Source organism: Hemiscyllium ocellatum, chromosome 16 (assembly GCF_020745735.1).
Source record: "Hemiscyllium ocellatum isolate sHemOce1 chromosome 16, sHemOce1.pat.X.cur, whole genome shotgun sequence".
NCBI classification, from domain to species: Eukaryota; Metazoa; Chordata; class Chondrichthyes; order Orectolobiformes; family Hemiscylliidae; genus Hemiscyllium; species Hemiscyllium ocellatum.
The window spans coordinates 57927735-57949175 of NC_083416.1; the positions used below are offsets into that span (position 1 = coordinate 57927735).

At 44.0% G+C, this 21441-nt stretch overlaps 1 protein-coding gene across 1 annotated transcript in view; it reads right to left on the reverse strand.

Annotated features, from left to right (window-relative positions):
* LOC132823082 (organic cation/carnitine transporter 2-like) overlaps positions 1–21441 on the reverse strand; it is a 105036-nt gene that overhangs the window by 63366 nt on the left and 20229 nt on the right. Inside the window, exon 2 of the mRNA XM_060836621.1 lies at positions 10119–10222. Within this exon, the coding sequence (XP_060692604.1) occupies positions 10119–10222 (104 nt within the window). The remainder of the gene's footprint in view (positions 1–10118; positions 10223–21441) is intronic.

Here is a 21441-nt window from a genome sequence, read left to right on the forward strand (position 1 = left end):
GACCAGTGTGTTGTGTAGGGAACAGTCTCTGCAGAAGGCTGACAAGGAATGGGAGGGAAATATGTGTCTGGTGGTGAAATCCCATTGAATGTGACAGAAATAGTGATTAATGATCCTTTGGATGTGGATACTGGTGGGATGGTAGGTGAGGACTAGGGGGACCCGAATGCTATTATTGCTAACAGAGGGGGTGAGGCCCAAATTGTTGGGAGATGGGTCGGACACAACTGGTTGAGGAAGAAGGTGGACATTTCACAGGCCCCCTTGTAGAAGCTGGCAACATTGGAAGAGATGCAATGGAGATGGATGAACTGGGAGACTGGAATAGAGTCTTCATTGGAAGTAGGGTGTGAGGATACATATTCCAGGTAACTGTGGAAGTCAGTGAGATTATGGTGGATATTGGGGACTAGCCTATCCTCAGAGATGAAAACAGATGTTGAAGAAATTAAAGGAGGAATGAGAATTAGGTGAAAACAACGTGGAAATGAAAGAAAAATCGATAAATGTTTATAATTACAGATGAGTGAGGGAAGCAGCACCGACGATGTCATCGATACACCAGAGAAAGAGTTGTGGATAGGGGGCTGGAGTAGAACTGGAACAAGAAATGTTCCGTGTACCCCACAAAGAGACAGGCATAACTGACACCCATGTGAGTACCCATGGCCACATCTTTGACCCAAGAAAGTGAGAGGAGTTGAAAGAGAAGTTGTTCAGAGTGTGGATGAACTCAGCCAGGTGGAAAAGGGTGGAGATGGATCAGGATGGTTCAGGGCTTTTTCTACTTGGGGACCTCGGCAGCCACTAGGACTCTACATTGAGTTCAATAACTTTCGAGCCTTCTAAAACATCCTTGCTTGTTTTTAACCTACTTCACATCTGGTCCTATTATGACATGGGTTGCTGTTAGCAGAGTCATCCATTCTTGCATACTTTTTAGGCCTATTATCACATTATCACCAAGTTCTGAGGAAGGGTCACTCAACCCAAAATGTTAACTCTGACTTGCTTCCACAGATGTTTCCACTGAGCTTTTCCAGCAATTTCTGGGTTTTGTTTCTGATTTATAGCATCTGTAGTTATATCACATTATATAAGTTGCAATCAGCACAGCTAACCCATTTTCCTCACTCTTAGCTCTTATTATCTTTTATTCAGCTTCTTCTGTTTTAGCCTGCTAACCATTAGCTCCTTGTTTAGCTCTCCCTTTTATATCTCTCCCTCTGAGCTCTGTCTCCACTCTGTATCTGCTCTTCTCTCCCCTTCCTCTCAACCACCCCTCATCCACTTCAGCTCGCATAAATACTAGCTTTTTTCCCCAGTTACTAATAGTTCGGATGAACAGTCACTGGATTCAAACCGTTAACTATGCTTTCTTTCCACAGATGTTGCCAGAACTGCTGAGTTTCTGCAGAAATTTCTGTTTTTGCATATTGCAACACTCCTGCCTCTGTTACCTCCTTCTCTGTCTCTGGATATATCCTGGAACATGGAACTACTGATTGTGCTCTTCGCTCAACCATGCCTCAGTGATAACAATTAAAACACACCCCATGTTTTAACTTGTGCTGCCAACTCATCTGTCTTGTTCGTCAGACTCCTTGCATTAAAATCAATACCATCCAACTTTGCCAAACTCCCTAGTGCCTTTACCTGCCAATAATTTCAATACTTTCTTGGCTCACTTGCTATTTCTTTGCAGTTTGGCTGTGCAACACTCCATGCTCACCCTTCCCTTAGGATCCTAACCACCCCCCCAACTAAATTAGTTTAAACCCTCTGCAGGAGTCCAAGCAAAACCTCCCCACAAGGCAGCTAGTCCAATACAGTCCAGTCCACCTTCTCCTGAAATGGCCCCAATTTCCCAGAAATCCAGAGACATCCTCCTGCACCATCTCTATAGCGATGCATTCAACTGACCTCACTTCCTATTTCTGTACTTATTAGCACCAGAAGTAATCCAGACATTGTTCCTTATTGTTTCTGTTTTCAATCCACTTCGTTAACTCCCTAATTCCTGATTGCAGGACTCATCTCTTTTTGTCCCTATGTCCTTAGCACTAATACTTACAAAAATCTCTGTCTGTTTCACCTCCTCCCTGTAGCCATTCAGTGACATCCCTGGCACCAGGACGGCAGCATACCATCCTGGATTTCTTTACCAGCCACACTAATGCCTGTCTGCTTAGAATCCCCAGTGTGGAATTGCCTTTCAAGTGCATACTGTACCAGTGTCCTTCTATTCCTTTTCCTCCTCCCTTGTGCAGCAGACCCACCCATGGTACCATGCGTTAGGTCCCCTCTCCTCAACAATTTTCAGAATAGTATATCTGTTAGAAAGGGGGTGGCTACAGGGAACTCCTGCACTACCTTCCATGCCCTTTCTGCCTGTTCAGTCATCACCCGTGGTGTGACCTCCAAGTGCAATCCATGATATGCCCACATTGCAGAGCCTCCATAATGGATTCATCAACAAATTCTGAAATGCTGATATGCTGTTAGCCAATAGCTGCACATGTGGTCACCAGGGATACCTGAGGCTTACATGATTTGTCACATAGTAAGGAGGATGATATCATGGGTGTGAACTCTGCTGTCGTGACTTTTTTAGATTAGATTACTTACAGTGTGGAAACAGACCCTTCGGCCCAACAAGTCCACACCGACCCTCCGAAGAGCAACCCATCCAGACCCACTCCCCTACATTTACCCCTTCACCTAACACTACAGGCAATTTAGTGTCCAGGTAGCTCTCCCCCTCCCGGATGTGCAGCAGTGTTTGAAGCTCAGATTCCAGATCATCAACTCTGATCCGGAGTTCTTCCAGCAACCAACACTTGCTGCAGATGTGGTCACTGCCATTCACAATGGGATCAGCTAGCTCCCACATCATACCAAGAAAGGGAATTCATGGAATGCTTACAGGATGGCTTTTGGAACAGCTTGTCATGGAGCCCACTAGGGAGCAGGCTATTCTGGACCTAGTGCTATGTAATGAACCAGACTTTATAAAAGATCTTAAAGTAAGGGTACCCTTAGGAAGCAGCAATCATAATATGGTAGAGTTCAGTCTGCAGTTTGAAAGAGAGAAGGCAAAATCAGATGTAATGGTGTTACAGTTAAATAAAGGTAATTATGAGGGCATGAGAGAGGAACTGACAAAAATAGACTGGAAGCAGAGCCTAGCGAGGAAGACAGGAGAGCAAAAATGGCAGGAGTTTGTGGGTATAATTGAGGACTCTGTATAGATGCTCATCCCCAAGAAAAGAAAGATTATTCGGGGAGGGATTAGACAGCCATGGCTGACAAAGGAAGTCAGGAAATGTATTAAAGAAAAAGAGAGATCGTATAAAGTGGCCAAGAGCAGTGGGAAATCAGAAGATTGGGAAAGCTACAAAAACAAACAGAGGATAACAAAGAGAGAAATAAGGAAGGAGAGGATCAAATATGAAGGTAGGCTAGCCAGTAATATTAAAAATGATAGTAAAAGTTTCTTTAAATACATAAGAAACAAACGATAGGCAAAAGTAGACATTGGGCCGCTTCAAACTGATGCAGGAAGCCTAGTGATGGGAGATAAGGAAATAGCAGGAGAACTTAACAAGTACTTTTCATCAATCTTCACAGTGGAAGACATGAGTAATATCCCAACAATTAAAGGGAGTCGGGGGCTGAGTTGAGTATGGTTGCCATTACAAAAGCGAAAGTGCTAGAAAAGCTAAAAGGTCTTAAAATTGATAAATCTCCTGGCCCTGATGGGATACATCCTAGAGTTCTGAGAGAGGTGGCTGAGGAAATAGCGGAGGCATTGGTTGAGATCTTTCAAAAGTTACTGGAGTCAGATAAAGTCCCGGATGATTGGAAGATCGCTGTTGTAACCCCCTTATTCAAGAAAGGATCAAGACAAAAGATGGAAAATTATAGGCCAATTAGCCTAACCTCAGTTGTTGGTAAAATTCTAGAATCCATCATTAAGGATGAGGTTTCTAAATTCTTGGAAGAGCAGAGTATGATTAGAACAAGTCAATATGGTTTTAGTAAGGGGAGGTCGTGTCTGACAAACCTGTTGGAATTCTTTGAAGAGCTGACAAATAGGTTAGACCAGGGAAACCCAGTGGATGTGGTCTATCTAGACTTCCAAAAGGCCTTTGATAAGGTGCCACACGGGAGGCTGCTGAGCAAGGTGAGGGCCCATGATATTCGAGGTAAGCGACTGGCATGGATTGAGGATTGGCTGTCTGACGGAAGGCAGAGAGTTGGGATAAAAGGTTCTTTTTCAGAATGGCAGCCGGTGACAAGCGGTGTCCCGCAGGGTTCAGTGTTGGAGCCACAGTTGTTCACATTATATATTAATGATCTGGATGAAGGGGCTGGGGGCATTCTAGCCAAGTTTGCCGATGATACGAAGTTAGGGGGACAGGCAGGTAGTACTGAGGAAGTGGGGAGGCTACAGAAGGATCTAGACAGTTTGCGAGAGTGGTCCAGGAAATGGCTGATGGAATTCAACGTGAGCAAATGTGAGGTCTTGCACTTTGGCAAAAAAAATAAAAGCATAGACTACTTTCTAAACGATGAGAAAATTTGTAAAGCCAAAGTACAAAGGGATCTGGGAGTGCTAGTCGAGGATTCTCTAAAGGTAAACATGCAGGTTGAGTCCGTGATTAAGAAAGCAAATGCAATGTTGTCAGTTATCTCAAGAGGGTTGGAATATAAAAGCACTGTTGTGCTACTGAGACTTTATAAAGCTCTGGTTAGGCCTCATTTGGAATACTGTGTCCAGTTTTGGCCCCACACCTCAGGAAAGACATACTGGCACCGGAGCGTGTCCAGCGGAGATTCACATGAATGATCCCTGGAATGGTTGGTCTAACATACGAGGAACGGCTGAGGATCCCGGGATTGTATTTATTGGAGTTTAGAAGATTAAGGGGAGATCTAATAAAAACTTACAAGACAATACATGGCTTGGAAAGAGTGGACGCTAGGAAATTGTTTCTGTTAGGCGAGGAGACTAGGACCTGTGGACACAGCCTTAGAATTAGAGAGGGTCAATTCAGAACAGAAATGCAGAGATATTTCTTCAGCCAGAGAGTGGTGGGCCTGTGGAATTCATTGCCGCAGAGTGCAGTGGAGGCCGGGATGCTAAATGTCTTCAAGGCAGAGATTGATAAATTCTTGATGTCACAAGGAATTAAGGGCTACGGGGAGAATGCGGGTAAGTGGAGTTGAAATGCCCATCAGCCATGATTGAATGGCAGAGTGGCCTTACTTCCACTCCTATGTCTTATGGCCAATTCACCTAACTGTGGGAGGAAACCCACGCAGACACGGGGAGGATGTGCAAACTCCACACAAACAGTTGCCTGAGGTGGGAATTGAACCCGGATATCTGGCGCTGTGAGGCAACAGTGCTAACCGCTGTGCCACCGTGCTGCCCATGCTTCCCTCAAACCACTTAGTTACTCCTTTTCTAAAAATAACATACTATTCAAAGTTTAGGAGAAGATTTGTAGCTCGGGTGCTCGTTGTTGTGGTTCTGTTCGCCGAGCTGGGAGTTTGTGTTGCAAACGTTTCGTCCCCTGTCTAGGTGACAGCCTCAGTGCTTGGGAGCCTCCTGTGAAGCGCTTCTGTGATATTTCCTCTGGCATTTATAGTGGCTTGTCTCTGCCAGCAGACAAAGGCAGAATGACGGTCATACTGGACAAAGCAGAGTACATCCAAAAGGCACAACAACTACTTGCAGATACCAACACCTACCAAAAGAGGGAGTCTGACCCCACCCCTCAGCTCACCAATAGGATAAACAACACACTGAGGAATCTACAAAAAAATAGACAGATAACCAGGTCTGACCTACTAAGAATGAAACCGGAAAGCAACTACACCCCCAGATTCTATGGACTACCTAAAGTACACAAACCAGACATCCCACTCAGACCCATAGTATCACTACCAGGTACACCATCACACAAACTGGCTAATGAACTACAGCAGAAACTGAAACATCTGATCAGCGGATCCAGACAATCTATACAATCAACACAAGAAATCTTGGACATCATTAGAAATATACACATAGACAAGGAAGAAACCATGGTCTCATTTGATGTAACGGCACTATTCCCCTCTATCGACAAAACCCTAGCCAGAGAAACAATATCCAAACTGCTGGACATACAGAACATACAACAGGACGTTGAACCTATTAACAAAGATGGCATACTTAAACTACTGGACCTGTCCCTCGCAACACACTTCACATTCAACTACCAGATATACGAACAAATCAATGGAACACCCATGGGCTCACTGATCTCTGGACTCATAGCAGAAGCAGTAATGCAAAGGTTAGAAAAAACAGTCTTACCGCAAATACAACCCAAACTGTGGGTCAGATATGTGGACGACACCTTTGTAGTCATTAAAAACACAGAAATAGAGAACACACACCAGATCATCAACGCCACACTCACAGGAATCTGATTCATGAGAGAGGAAGAAAAGGACAACCAGGTCCCATTCCTAGACGTGATGGTACAGAAAACACCGAACGGAGAATTCAGCACAAAGGTATACAGGAAAGCCACACACACAGACCAAGTCCTGAACTATGAAAGCAACCACCCCAACACACACAAACGAAGTTGCATCAGGACACTATTCAAAAGGGCCACAACACACTGCAGCACACCAGAACTGCAAAAAGAGGAAGAAGAACACCTATACAAGGTATTCACCAAAAACGGATACCTGCACAATTTCATCAACAGATGCCTAAGGGAAAGACAACGGAACGAGGACATGCTGCAACCCAAAGGACTAGCCACACTACCATACATCAGGAGCATTTCCGAACTGACAGCCAGACTGCTGCAACCACTAGGACTCATAACAGCACACAAACCAACAGCCACTCTCAGACAACAACTCACTAGAACGAAGGACCCGATACCCAGCATGAGCAAAACCAATGTAGTGTACAAAATCCCATGCAAGGACTGCACAAAACACTACATAGGACAAACAGGAAGACAGCTAACAGTCCACATCCATGAACACCAATTAGCCACGAAATGACACGACCAGCTATCCTTAGTAGCCACACATGCAGATGACAAGCAACATGAATTCGACTGGGACAACACTACTATTATAGGGCAAGCCAAACAGAGAACAGCCAGGGAATTCCTAGAGGCATGGCATTCATCCACAGATTCTATCAATAAACACATCGACCTGGACCCAATATACCGGCCACACTGCAGCGGACAGCAAGAACTGACAACGGAAGCGGCAGAGACAAACCACTATAAATGCCGGAAGAAACATCACAGAAGCGCTTCACAGGAGGCTCCCAAGCACTGAGGATGTCACCTAGACAGGGGACGAAACGTTTGCAACACAAACTCCCAGCTCGGCGAACAGAACCACAACAATCATGTACTATGCCAATACATTATAAGCTTACTTCCTTTACACTAACTTTGCTTCGCTTACCCTACTTTTCTTAGAGAGAAGAAGGTTGAGAGGTGACTTAATAGAGACATATCAGATAACCAGAGGATTAGATATGTTGGACAGGGAGAGCCTTTATCTAAGAATGGTAACGACGAGCATGAGGGGGCATAGCTTTAAATTGAGGGGTGACAGATATAGGACTGATGTCAGAGGTAATTTCTTTACTCAGAGAGTAGTAAGGGTATGGAATACTTTGTCTTCAACGGTAGTAGATTCGCCAACTTTAATCACATTTAAGTCGTCACTGGACAAGCATATGGACGTACATGGAATAGTGTAGGTTAGATGGGCTTCAGATTGGTATGGCAGGTCGGCGCAACATCGAGGGCCGAAGGGCCTGTACTGTGCTGTAATGTTCTATGTTCTTAAGATAGAGTTAGAGAGTTCTACAGCAAAAATCAGGCCCTTCGGTCCCACTCATCCCGTGCCAACCAGGTTTTCTAAGCACCTTTTCCAGGTTAATGACATCCTTCCTATAACAGGGTGACCAGAATTGTACATAATACTCCAAATGCTCTGACTTTCACTTGTATGATAGCAGAGTTCACACCCATGATATCATCCTCCTTCCTGTTGTCTCCCATTAATCTCTTCTTCCAAAAAGATACACATTTTAAAATCATGAACCAATCAACCCATCACTTCCCTCTAACCCCACTCTTTGATTTTTTTTCCCCTGAAGCTGTAGGTGTCAAATATCCCTCCCTCCAGCTGGGGGCCCTCTGAGCCTAGGTCTCAATATACTCTCATGTTGCTTTCCCTCTCACTGCAATGTTTCTCATCTAAAGAAAAAGTTTCTCATTCCTGATGAAGGGCTTTTGCCCAGAACATTGATTTTCCTGCTCCTCAGATGCTGCCTGACCTGCTGTGCTTTTCCAGCACCACACTCTCGACTCTAAAGAAAAGCTTCCCAAATCGAGAAGTTTGGAACATTATTCCTCTCATATACTAAGTCCATTAAAACAATAAGAAGGAAAGCTTCTCTTGCTGTGAATTTGTTACTCTTTATTGAGTTCATTTTCTTCATTACTATTATTTTATTTGCATTAATTTTCGTAAAACCTTGAACTGATTTAATATTAATTTCCATGAGATGTCTGGCAATTGACCTTCTCCTCTACTTTAAATTCTGATTTAAATTCATTATTTGCAATTTCCTTATTTCCATTGAAAATTGCTCAATTCTCAGTATTAAGGGATCCTGATCTGACCATGATATGAATACTAACATAGAAATGTTCATGCATCTTTCGACTGTTAATTAAAGCTTTTCCACTCCTCAATGCAATTTCATGTTCCTTTGTTGGCCTTAAGACCCATTGAAGAAGTTCATTGCATTTCTGCCATATTTTGGACTGCTTAACCTAATCATAACAATGTTAAAATCCTCTAAGAAAACTGTTCTGTCCTTCCTCTATCCTTGTCTAATCTCTGTATCCATACAATTTCTGATAGATGTTACCAGGGGCCTACACAACACTCCCACTATTGTTTTAAGTCCTTTTTTATTTCTTAATTCTATACATAAAATCTCCACTACCTGCTTAGCTCTCATTATAATCATTTCTTATCATTGAAGTTGGTGCAACATCGAGGGCCGAAGGGCCTGTTCTGCGCTGTATTGTTCTATGTTCTAAGTGGTTTCATCCTAAATCACTTGGACTACTCCATCTCCTCAACCAGTTCCCTTATTGATCTGTAGTCCTTCTAAACTGGTATTTAAAGTTCTCCTATTTCTGACCATCTCACAGACGCATCTCAGCAAAGCTTACCTTATCACATGCTCTAAGACAAACAGGAGTCTGCAATTCATTTAATATTTTTTAGGATCCACATGCTTTATAACTTGTGTTTCAGTTTTACTATATTGTGGACAATTTTTATTCTTTTGTCCTGGTTTAATTACTTCACGTCATATAGTTTTCCCTCCACATGCAATGCTAAACAACCATTTCTGGCCATTACTCTGTTTCTCTTCTCATTTGTCTTTTTAAACCATTAGTTATAATTGCCAGCTGAGTCCTCCACCCCTCCATTCCCCACCACAGAACCCCTCATTCACTAGTTTAAGGACCTTGTGACCAGGCTATTTATCCTTTCTGTCAGAGTCTGCTTCAAATGGAGCCTGATCCAACTGGACAATGCCTTCTGGTACCAACCCTGAATTAAACCCTTCTTTCCCCACCATTCCATAGCCAAGTAATGAAGACCTTAGTACAAAAGCAAAATACCTGCAAGTGCTGAGATTTTGAAATAAAAAGAGGAAGTGCCAGCAATAATTAACAGGTCTGACAGCATCTATGGAAGACTTATCATCAGAACCATAGTTTATATTGCAGATAATTCGCCTGATCCACGGTTATGATCATTTATCTGTTTGAAAGGCATCCTATAAGCCAGTGTTTTGAATCTTTATACAAAACCCAGCTGCATGCAGCAAGCAGCTCAGATACCTTCTGAAATCTGGATATCAAGAACATCACAGCAATATCCACAGCACTTGTGGATCCAACAATAATCCTGCAAAACCTATATTTGTCAGTGCAAATTAAATTGAAGAATATACCTGGAAGAGCTAGATAAAGGAAATAACTCACCTGTCAGCTAACTGTCCTGTAATAAAGGAACCAACCAGCACTCCTATAAAGTACACTGACGTAGAAAATGGCCCTTTCCAGCCATTGTCACATACTAAGTCCCACTGAAATGCAAATAGAAATGAAAAAGTCTTTATATGAAGTTTGGAGAAAGTTACAGACAAGTTATTTCTGTGTTTTGGATCTAACAATAGCATGTAAAAGGAGTGAAGATTGGAAACAAATAATAGCTCAGCAAGACCACTATGATGTTATCTTCACATCAGTGACAATACCAGCACCTTTAAGCCAGAGGGCTGTGAGTTACAATGCCACCTGAGAAGCTTCAGTGAGCATAATTGGTTTCCACCTCAGCCCTGAAAAGATTTTTTAAAAAAATATCAGATGTTAATTTGTTATCCTGTCTGCCCTCTCAGGCAGATGTAAGTATTTTGTGTCACTCCTTCAAGAAGAGTAGGATTGTTTCAGTTTTACTAAATTGATTATTTATTTCATCTCATTTTTGGAATGTTGCTGTCACATATCTTGTCATCACAACAGTGGTTACACTTCAGTAGTCATCTGTCTGTTTGGAATGCTTTTGAATGCACAAGCAATATGAAACGATCCATAAGATTATTCTTATTCCTGCAGACAACATACGATCTGCATTTTAATCGACTGTCACAAATATATTTCATCTGTTGAGGAAAACTGATAAGATTATATATTTGCTATTGAAGAAACGAACACGCTTGCAGAGTTTTTTATCTTGCACTCATCTATTCAGACACAAGCATTCCAATTTCAAAGGTGTTAAAGTTTCCACTGAATGCAAAAAGATTGCCGATTGATTTGCAAGTCAACTCTGATCAATTGAGGCTATTTCGAGGAATGGTCTTCAGGAAATGACATATATTGTTTTGAAAGCAATCTAGTCCAGAACATTGTAAGTCTGTAGAGATGAAAATTCTATGTTTGCTTAAAAGTTTAAATGTTTTTCAACTTTTTATAATAAAGATAAAATCTCAGAATTTCTTTTGACCCCTGAAAATATGTTCCGTGTTTGGATAACTATAGCAGTGTGTGTCAATTCTTCTTCCTGTCTGAAAGAACAGATTCTTGTACATTAATGCATGTGGCAAGTGAGTCCACAGACAATCCTAAATTGGTACAACAGAAGTCAAACAATAATTTGACTCAGAGATTCATTTGATGCATTAGACATTAAGATTGCTTTACTGTCTCACAAGGTACTTGTAATAGGTGACAAATGAGCAAAATATACTTGAGACAAATGCAATAGAAATTCTGGAGATAGACAATAGTTCCAGCATTAGTATGCTGGAAACCCTACAAGCTGTGAGGCATGTTAGAAATATTATAAACATGTGCTATGATCCCTGTGGAGACTGGTAATATAAATGATGATATAAATGAAAATATAACTGATAATATAAATGAAAATTGAACTTCCAGTGAAAGCTGAAAGGTTATCACATTAAAACTGATGATTTACGAACTTTACTGTAACAAACAGACAAAAAAAATTCCTATTAAGTAAGCACAATTTCTATGGGTAACCTATATTTTAAACTACAAACCAGATCTTGCGCCATTTACTATAAACACTCACTTCAAAGGTGTACATGACACTGTCCCAGAAGCAGTCTTTTTTTTTCCCTGGACCCTGTGTAAAATAATTCTTAACTCATGAGGGTTTATTTCTCTTCCCTTTCTTTTCCAGCTGTTTAACTCTTAAACCCAGATTTGTCTTCCACAGTGAGGGTTTTTCTTGATGATTCACCCTTTAGCACAAAAGGTGAAATTCTCCCGTCTTGTTTCAAATCCTCCTGAATTTGGTCTTATCAATCAAAGTGTGAAGTAATTCACCTCACATTCCTTTACAATAAACCACAGATGCTTGGCTCTTGCTCAATCTCTTCTGGATCTTGATTCATCTTCATGGCAATGTGAATTACATCAACCTTGTTTTTTATAGCTATCTATGAAACCAAAACTCTATCTAATTTTGCACATAAATTCATGGTTTAATGCTTGATTGATTACAACTTGCCATTTTTAACATCTTCCAGGCACTTTAGATACTAGCAGTTCAACCATTGTGAAGATAGATTCTGCTGCCATTATCTCCATATGTAAAAACCTTACACCTTTTAGCAAGTAACTCAATCTGAACCTCTGCTTCACTTGCACAGCGGCTATCACCTAGGCCTGTTGTTAGGCAGATTTTAGGTAAAAACAATGACTGCAGATGCTGGAAACCAGATTCTAGATTAGAGTGGTGCTGGAAAACACAGCAGTTCAGGCAGCATCCGAGGAGCAGGAAAATCGATGTTTCGGGCAAAAGCCCTTCATTAGGAATAGAGGCAGAGTGTCTGCAGAGTGGAGAGGTAAATGAGAGGAGGGTGGGGGTGGGGAGAAGTTAGGCAGATTTTAGCCATTAGCAATTAGACTTAGTGCATACACATAATAGGATAAAGGTAAATCAAGGGCAAACTGAGCAAACTGAGGACAATTTCATGAGCTGAGACATGATTTGGTAAAAGGGAACTGCAAGCAGTTTCAGAGTGGTGGCAGTTATCAAAAACACAGAAAATTCAGAAGAAATACACCCATATACAAGACGCATCTCAGAGGGTTGGATAAGACAAAAAGCTGGAAGCTTATGTCAGATACTGAGACTCAAGCATTGCAGAAAGCACAGAGAAATACTGAAAATGTAGAAAAAAAACTTAAATTTAACAAAGCCCTTTCACAACTTTCAACATCCTGATGCACTTTATAGTCAATTTAATACTTTTGAAGAAATTCAGGAGATGGTTTAATGAAGGAAATATGGCAGTTATCTTGGACTCAGCCAAGTATAATGAGCAAGAATACAAGGACCAAGTAGTCTGTTTTTTGATGATGCTATTTGTAAGTATTGGTGAGCACACCAGAGATGCACCACTGTTCTTCTTCAAAGTATTCCTTCAGTATCTTATATCTACCTGCTGTGTACCCTGTTTAATGGAGACATGGCTCACTTCTCACTGTGCCTTGCAAGCTGAGGGGTTCTCCATACATTGCATGGAACATACTTTGTCCTCAGGTAAGGCAAAGGGTAGACAGATCTGCCTCATAATCAACACCTTGTGGTGCTCAGATTAGGTGACCCTGGTGAGTCACTGCTCCCCGGACATGGAATATCCCACAGTGAAATGCCGTTCCTACTATCTGCCACGTGAATTCACCTCCACACTCCTGACAGCAGTCTATATCCCACCCCTTGCGGAAGTAAAAAATTTAGGGTGGCACAGTGGTTAGCACTGCTGCCTTGCAGCACCAGAGACCTGGGTTCAATTCCCGACTCTGGCGACTGACTGTGTGGAGTTTGCACATTCTCCCTGTGACTGCGTGGGTTTCCTCCGGGTGCTCTGGTTTCCTCCCACAGTCCAAAGATGTGCAGGTTAGGTGAATTGGCCATGCTAAATTGCCCGTAGTGTTAGGTAAAAGGGGTAAATGTAGGGGAACGGGTGGGTTGCGCTTCGGCAGGTTGGTGTGGACTTGTTGGGCCGAAGGGCCTGTTTCCACACTGTAAGTAATCTAATCTAATCTAATTCTCTGGATGAAATTTACAATACCACAAAACCTCTGGAGACAAAGTTCCCCAAGGCCTTGTTCATCATGACTGGTGACTTCAAGGCCAACCTCAAAAGGGTGCTATTAAAATACCACCAACATATCTTCTGCCCATCAGTAGACTGAACATCCTTGACCGCTGCTATACAATCAGTCACCTACCACTCCATACCCCATCCACATTTGGAAAAGTTGAAATGGGGGAGGATCATTTGCAGAAAGTAGCACAATGCTGGTCTGAGGCAGTGGACAAGCTTTTCTAGAACTGCTTGGAATTAGTGGACTGGACTGTATTCAAGAATACTGCAGACAACCTAGATGAATACGCCACCACTCTCATGGACTTCAGTAGCAAGTACATAGAGGACTGCATGCCAAAGAAGCCAATCCATGTATTTTCCAACCAGAAGCCTTGGATGAACTGAGAAATGCAGTGGCCACTGAAGGACAGGCATGCAGCATTCAAGTCAGACGACCCAGACCTATACAGGAAATCCAGATATGTCTTCCGCAAAACCAACAGAGATGCCAAGAGGCTGTCATGGTCCAAGTTAGAGACCCAAACCGACCATACGGACTCCTGCTGCCTGTGGCAAGGCCTAAGTAACATAATGGGATGCAAAATGAAGCACAGCAAGATATCAGATAAAAGCACAACCCTCCCTAATGCGCTCAATGCTTCCTATGCTCGGTTTAAGCAGAATGTCAGTGGGGTGGTGTCATCTGTCCCGACAACCCTGGACACGCCTGTTTCCCTCTGTCACCACTGCAGACGTCAGATCGGTCTTCCTGAGAGTCAACCCAAGGAAAGCAATGGGCTCAGACAGAGTTGCCCCGGCCGTGCACGCAGATCCTGTGCGGACCAGTTGGTGGAGGTATTTGCTAACATCTTCAACCTCTCCTTACTGCAATCTGAAGTCCTCACCTCTTCAAGGAGACTACCATCATCCCAATACCGAAGAAAACACATGCAGTGTACTTCAACAATTACCACCCAGTGGCTCTGATCTCCATAATCATGAAGTGCTTTGAGAGGCTGGTCATAGCCTACATCACCTCCATCCACCCAGCCTGCCTTGATTCTCTGCAATTTACCTATTGGTGTAACAGGTTCGCAGCGGACACAATTTCCCTAGCCCTGCACTTATCTCTGATTCATCTGGACAACACGTACACCTATGCCAAGCTTCTACTTATTGACTACAGCTCCGCCTTTAACACCCTAATTCCTTCCAAACCAATCTCAAAACTCTGAGACCTCCTTCCCAAGATCCACAAGCCTGACCACCCTGGCCGACCCATTGTCTCAGCATGCAACTTCCCCACTGAACTCATCTCTACCTACCTCGACACTGTCCAATCCCACCAGTCCAGGAACTCCCTACATACGTTCGAGACACCACCCACACCCTCCACCTCCTCCAAGATTTCCGTTTCCCCAGCTCCCAATGCTTCATCTTCACCATGGATATCCAATCCATCTACACCTCCATCTACCATGACCAGAGCCTCCAAGCCTTCCATTTTTTCCTCTCCCGACGTCCCCAAAAGTACCCTTCCACCGACACTCATTCGTTTGGCCGAACAGGTCCTGACCCTTAACAATTTCTCCTTTGAATCCTCCCACTTTCTCCAGACCAAAGGGGTAGCCATGGACACACGTATGGGCCCCAGCTATGCCTGTCTCTTTGTTGGCTATGTAGAACAGTCAATCTTCTGTAATTACACCAGCACCACTCCCCATTTCTTCCTCCGCTACATTGATGACTGCATTGGCGCCACCTCATGCTCCCACGAGGAGGTTGAGCAATTCATCAACTTCACCAACACATTCCACCCTGACCTTAAATTTACCTGGACCATCTCTGACACCTCCCTCCCCTTCCTGGACCTCTCCATCTCCATTAATGATGACTGACTTGACACTGACATTTTTTACAAACCCACCGACTCCCACAGCTACCTGGATTACACCTCTTCCGACCCTACCTCTTGCAAAAATGCCATTCCGTATTCCCAATTCCTCCACCTCCACCGTATCTGCTCCCAGGAGGACCAGTTCCACCACAGAACACACCAGATGGCCTCCTTCTTTAGAGACCGCAATTTCCCTTACACATGGTTAAAGATGCCCTCCAATGCATCTTGTCCACATCCCGCACCTCCACCCTCAGACACTACCCTTCCAACCGTAACAAGGACAGAACGCCCCTGGTGCTCACCTTCCACCCTATCAACCTTCGCATAAACCAAATCATCCACCGACATTTCCGCCACCTCCAAAAAGACCCCACCACCAGGGATATATTTCCCTCCCCACCCCTTTCCGCCTTCCGCAAAGACCGTTCCCTTCGTGACTACCTGGTCAGGTCCACGCCCCCCTACAATGCACCCTCCCATCCTGGCACCTTCCCCTGCCACCGCAGGAATTGTAAAACCTGTGCCCACACCTCCTCCCTCACCTCCATCCAAGGCCCTACAGGAGCCTTCCACATCCATCAAAGTTTTACCTGCACATCCACTAATATCATTTATTGTATCTGTTGCTCCCGATGCGGTCTCCTGGAGAGACTGGACGCCTCCTAGCAGAGCGCTTTAGGGAACATCTCCGGGACGCCCGCACTAATCAACCACACCGCCCTGTGGCCCAACATTTCAACTCCCCCTCCCACTCTGCTAAGGACATGGAGGTCCTGGGCCTCCTTCACCGCCACTCCCTCACCAACAGATGCCTGGAAGAAGAACACCTCAACTTCCGCCTTGGAACACTTCAACCCCAGGGCATCAATGTGGACTTCAACAGTTTCCTCATTTCCCCTTCCCCCATCTCCCTCCAGTTCCAAACTTCCAGCTCAGCACTGTCCCCATGACTTGTCCTACCTGCCTATCTTCTTTTCCACCTATCCACTCCACCCTCCTCCCTGACCTATCACCTTCATCCCCTCCCCTACTCACCTATTGTACTCTATGCTACTTTCTCCCCACCCTCACTCTCCTCTAGCTTATCTCTCCACGCTTCAGGCTCTCTGCTTTTATTCCTGATGAAGGGCTTTTGCCCGAAACATCAATTTTACTGCTCGTTGGATGCTGCCTGAACTGCTGTGCTCTTCCCGCACCACTGATCCAGGACCTACATCTCAGCTCCACTCCTTTAACTGCATCCTCGGCTTCCTGAACCCAGATAGCAATCATTTAAGATAGACAACAGCATGTCCTCTACGATAACCCTCAACTTTGATACCCTGCAAGGATGTGTTCTCAGTCCCCTATGGTATTCCCTGTACACTCATGACTGTGTGGCCAAATTCTGTACAAATGGCATTCACAAGCTTCCTGATGACACCACAATGCCAGGTCGCTATCAAACAACGATGAATCAGAATACGGGAAAGAGAAAGAGGCTTGGTGTCATGGTGCAATGATAACAACCTCTCTCTCAATATCAGCAAACAAAAATATCATTGACTAAGGAAGAAAGGAGGAGGGCATGTTGTTATCTACACCACCAGAGCTGAGGTGGAGAGGGTCGAGTGATGATAACCAACAACCAGTCCTGCACCTTTCACGTAGATGCAATGGTCAAGAAGGCACAATTATGCCTCTTCTTCCTCGGAGGCTCAAGAAATTCGACATGTCCATAAGGACCCTCACCCAACATCTGCAGATGTACCATAGAAAGCATTCTATCCAGCTGCATGTTATGGCAACTGTTAGTTATGGCAACTGATTTTCCCAGGACTGGAAGAAACTACAGAAAGTTGTGGGTGAAGCCCAGAGCACCACGGAAGGCAACCTTTCATCCATGGACTCCAATTACATTTCTTGTTGCCATGGAAAGGCTGCCAACATTATCAAGAACTCATCCCACTCCGGTAATGCTCTCCTACAACCTCCTCCGTCAGGCAGAAGATACAGAAGCTTGAACACATGCACTAACAGGTTCAAGAACAGCTTCTTCCCTGCTGTTATTAGACTGATGAATAGACTGTCTAAATTCAAATAATTTTGATCTTGCTAACATTGATCTTGCTTTGCGCACCTCCTGTGCAGTTGTAACCTTGTGTGCCTCACTCTGTCTAAGCACCCTCTGTCCTTGCTTGCTATGAACTGCCTGTACTGATTGTAAAACAAAGCTTTTCACTGTTTTGACTGCAATAAATTAAACAAACAATTAAACAAACTACCTGCAAGGGCAGAACATCCCATCATAGACAGAAGCCATACGACACCAGGTTACAATCCAACAGGCATATTTGAAATGGCACAAGGTTTCGGAGCACAGCCCCTTTATCAAATGTAGTGAAACAGCAGCACACACAGACCCAGAGTTTATAGGCCGAGAGATCAAAAGACCATACAACTAGTGTGACTGGAGTGTCAGATCATATGTCTCTGCGGGTGACCAAGACTGTTAGATGGTGTGTAAAGTATTTATAATGTCAATGTCAATGCTGTGCTGTCATGACAATCAGGCAGAGCGATGGGAATATATAAAAGGGGACATCTCAGTTCAGGCACTGCATTGTAGGTATGAGGTTTTGGTCAGAATCTGTCTCAGATTTTTAACGTGAAATCAGACTGGTTTTATTCCAGAAGCTGGAATTTATAAGATGCCACACTGACTGATTGTGACTACAAGTTGTGGGTTTTTTGAACAAAATCGAATGTCTGCAAATAAAAACATCTTCGATGAAATGATTCACCCAATAGATTTATATGTGTATGAATGTATGGGAGAGAGACCGAGAATGTGTGAGTGCACATGACAAAGAGTGTGTGTGTGTGTGTGTGTGTGTGTGTGTGTGTGTGTGTGTGTGTGTGTGTGTGTGTGTGTGTGTGTGTGTGTGTGTGTGTGTGTGTGTGTTGGTGTGAAAAATGTGTGTTGGTGTGAAAAGTGTGTCTGTGATACACAGGATCTGTTCAGATGAGAAGGGATGCAGAAGTTTTGAAAGACACCCTCAACTCATCAAGCACCAGTTCTGCCATGCCACAGTGAAAAACAGCCAAGACCTCCTCTACAACAGACACAGGGTAAGACTGATTGAGTTTCGTTCATCAGCCAGTATTTCCCCAGAGCGAAGGAACTATGACATGTTCTTTGCAGCCTTCAACATGTCATCGATTACCATGAGCATCTTGCCAAGATCTTCCCTACACCTCCAGTTCTCACCTTCAAACAACCGCCAAACCTTAAACAGACCATCGTTCACAGCGAACTACCCAGCCTTCAGGCCAACATCGCCCACAACACCATACAACTCTGTCATGGCAACCTTTGCAAGATATGTCAGATCATCCACTTGAATACTACCATAACAGGTGGGAACACCACACACCATGTACATGGCAGATACTCATGTGACTTGGCCAACATTTCTACCACATATGCTGCAGGCAAGGATGCCCTGAGGCATGGTATGTTGACGAGACCATACAGACACTATGACAATAGATGCACAGTCAGGGAACACTTCAGCTGTCAAGGACTTTCAGCCTCCGATCTTCAGGTAAGCGTCTTCCGAGGTGGACTCTGAGATACACAACAATGCAGAATTGCCAAGCAGAGATTGAAAACCAAGATTTGCACCAATGAAGATGGCCTCAACTGGGATCTTGGGTTCAGGTCGTGCCACAGGTGACTCCACCACACTGTTCTAAAGCCTTCCTTATGCTCATGTTTTGATAACATCACCTTGATAAATAGTCGTGATCTCGCTCCCTTAATTAATTTATACAGTTTGAATTATTTATTACTCTCACACACAAACATGCACACACACCTTCAGACTCTCTCTCACACACACACACTCACATACACACACACACCCCCACTCTTTTTCTCTCTCTCTCTCACACACACATTCATAATTGCTATTCACTTCTTGGATGTGGCTAATGAGCATTTGTTGCCCTTGGGAAAGTGATAGTGGGCTGCCTTCTCAGGCTGCTGTGGTCCACGTGCTGTGGGTGGGCCCATGGTGTCCTTGGTGAGGGAATTTGATACAGGATTTTGGCCCGGTGCCAGTGGAGGAGCGGCAATGTATTTCCAAGTCAGGGTGTTGACTGGCTTGGAGGGGAGCTTGTAGATGGTTGTGTTCCATGTGTCTGCTGCCTTTGTCCTTCAAGATGGAAGTGATTTTGATTTTGGAACATACCAACTAAGAATCTTTTGATTTTCTATGTTGCATCTTGTAGATAGTACATGCTGCTACTACTGAGCATCAGTGGTGGAGGGAGTGGATGTTTGTGGATGTGGTGCTGGTCAGGTGGGCTGCTTTGTCCTGGGTGGTGTTGAGCTTCTTGAGTGTTGTTAGGGTTGCACTCGTAGGGGCAGGTCATAGAGTTATAGAGATGTACAGCTTGGAAACAGACCCTTCGGTCCAACCTGTCCACGCTGACCAGATATCCCAACCCAATCTAGTCCCACCTGCCAGCACCCGGCCCATATCCCTCCAATCCTTCCTATTTATATACCCATTCAAATGCCTCTTAAATGTTTCAATTGTACCAGCCTCCACCACATCCTCTGGCAGCTCATTCCATACACGTATCACCATCTGCATGAAAAAGTTGCCCCTTAGGACTCTTCTATATCTTTCCCCTCTCACCCTAAATCTATGCCCTCTAGAACTGGACTCCCCTATCCCAGGGAAAAGACTTTGTCTATTTATCCTATCTATGCCCCTCATAATTTTGTAAACCTCTATAAGGTCACCCCTCAGCCTCCGACGCTCCAGGGAAAACAGCCCCAGCCTGTTCAACCTCTCCCTATAGCTCAAATCCTTCAACCCTGGTAACATCCTTATAAATCTTTTCTGAACCCTTTCAAGTTTCACAACATCTTTCCGATAGGAAGGAGACCAGAATTGCACGCAATATTCCAACAGTGACCTAACCAATGTCCTGTACAGCCACAATATGACCTCCCAACTCCTGTACTCAATACTCTGACCAATAAAAGAAAGCATACCAAACACCTTCTTCACTATCCTATCTACCTGCGACTCCACTTTCAAGGAGCAATGAACCTGCACTCCAAGGTCTCTTTGTTCAGCAACACTCCCTAGGACCTTACCATTAAGAGTATAAGTCCTGCTAAGATTTGCTTTCCCAAAATGCAGCACCTCGCATTTATCTGAATTAAACTCCATCTGTCACTTCTCAGCCCATTGGCCCATATGTGGGGAGTTATTGGTCATACTTTTGGTTTGTGCCTTGGATGGTGGACAGGCTTTGGGGAGTTGGGGGGAGTGGGTTTCTCATCACAATATTCTTCCCCTCTCACCTGCTCTTGTGGCTATCGTGTTTGTGTTGTGAGAACAGTTGAGTTTCTGGCCAGTGGTGGCCAGGAAGAAACTGAAGAATGGACTTAGGAGAGCTAGAAGGGAGCATGAAACAGCTTTAGGTAGGATTGAGGAAAACCCGAAGGTATTCTACACTTATTTGAGGAACAAGGGGATGACCGGAGTGAGAGTAGGGAACTTATGCATGGAGTCGGAGGAGGTAGGGAGGTCCTTAATGAATACTTTACTTCAGTATTCACTAATGAGGTTAGGTTCTTTTCCCAAGGTTTCACACACGAGGTGCAATTCCCACACACCAAAATCTGCAAACAGTTAAAGTGTAATAAAGCCTGTACAAGCGAGGTGACCCCTCTGATACTCTTCGCAGGCATGCCAAGTCAAGCTAGGAGAGAGAC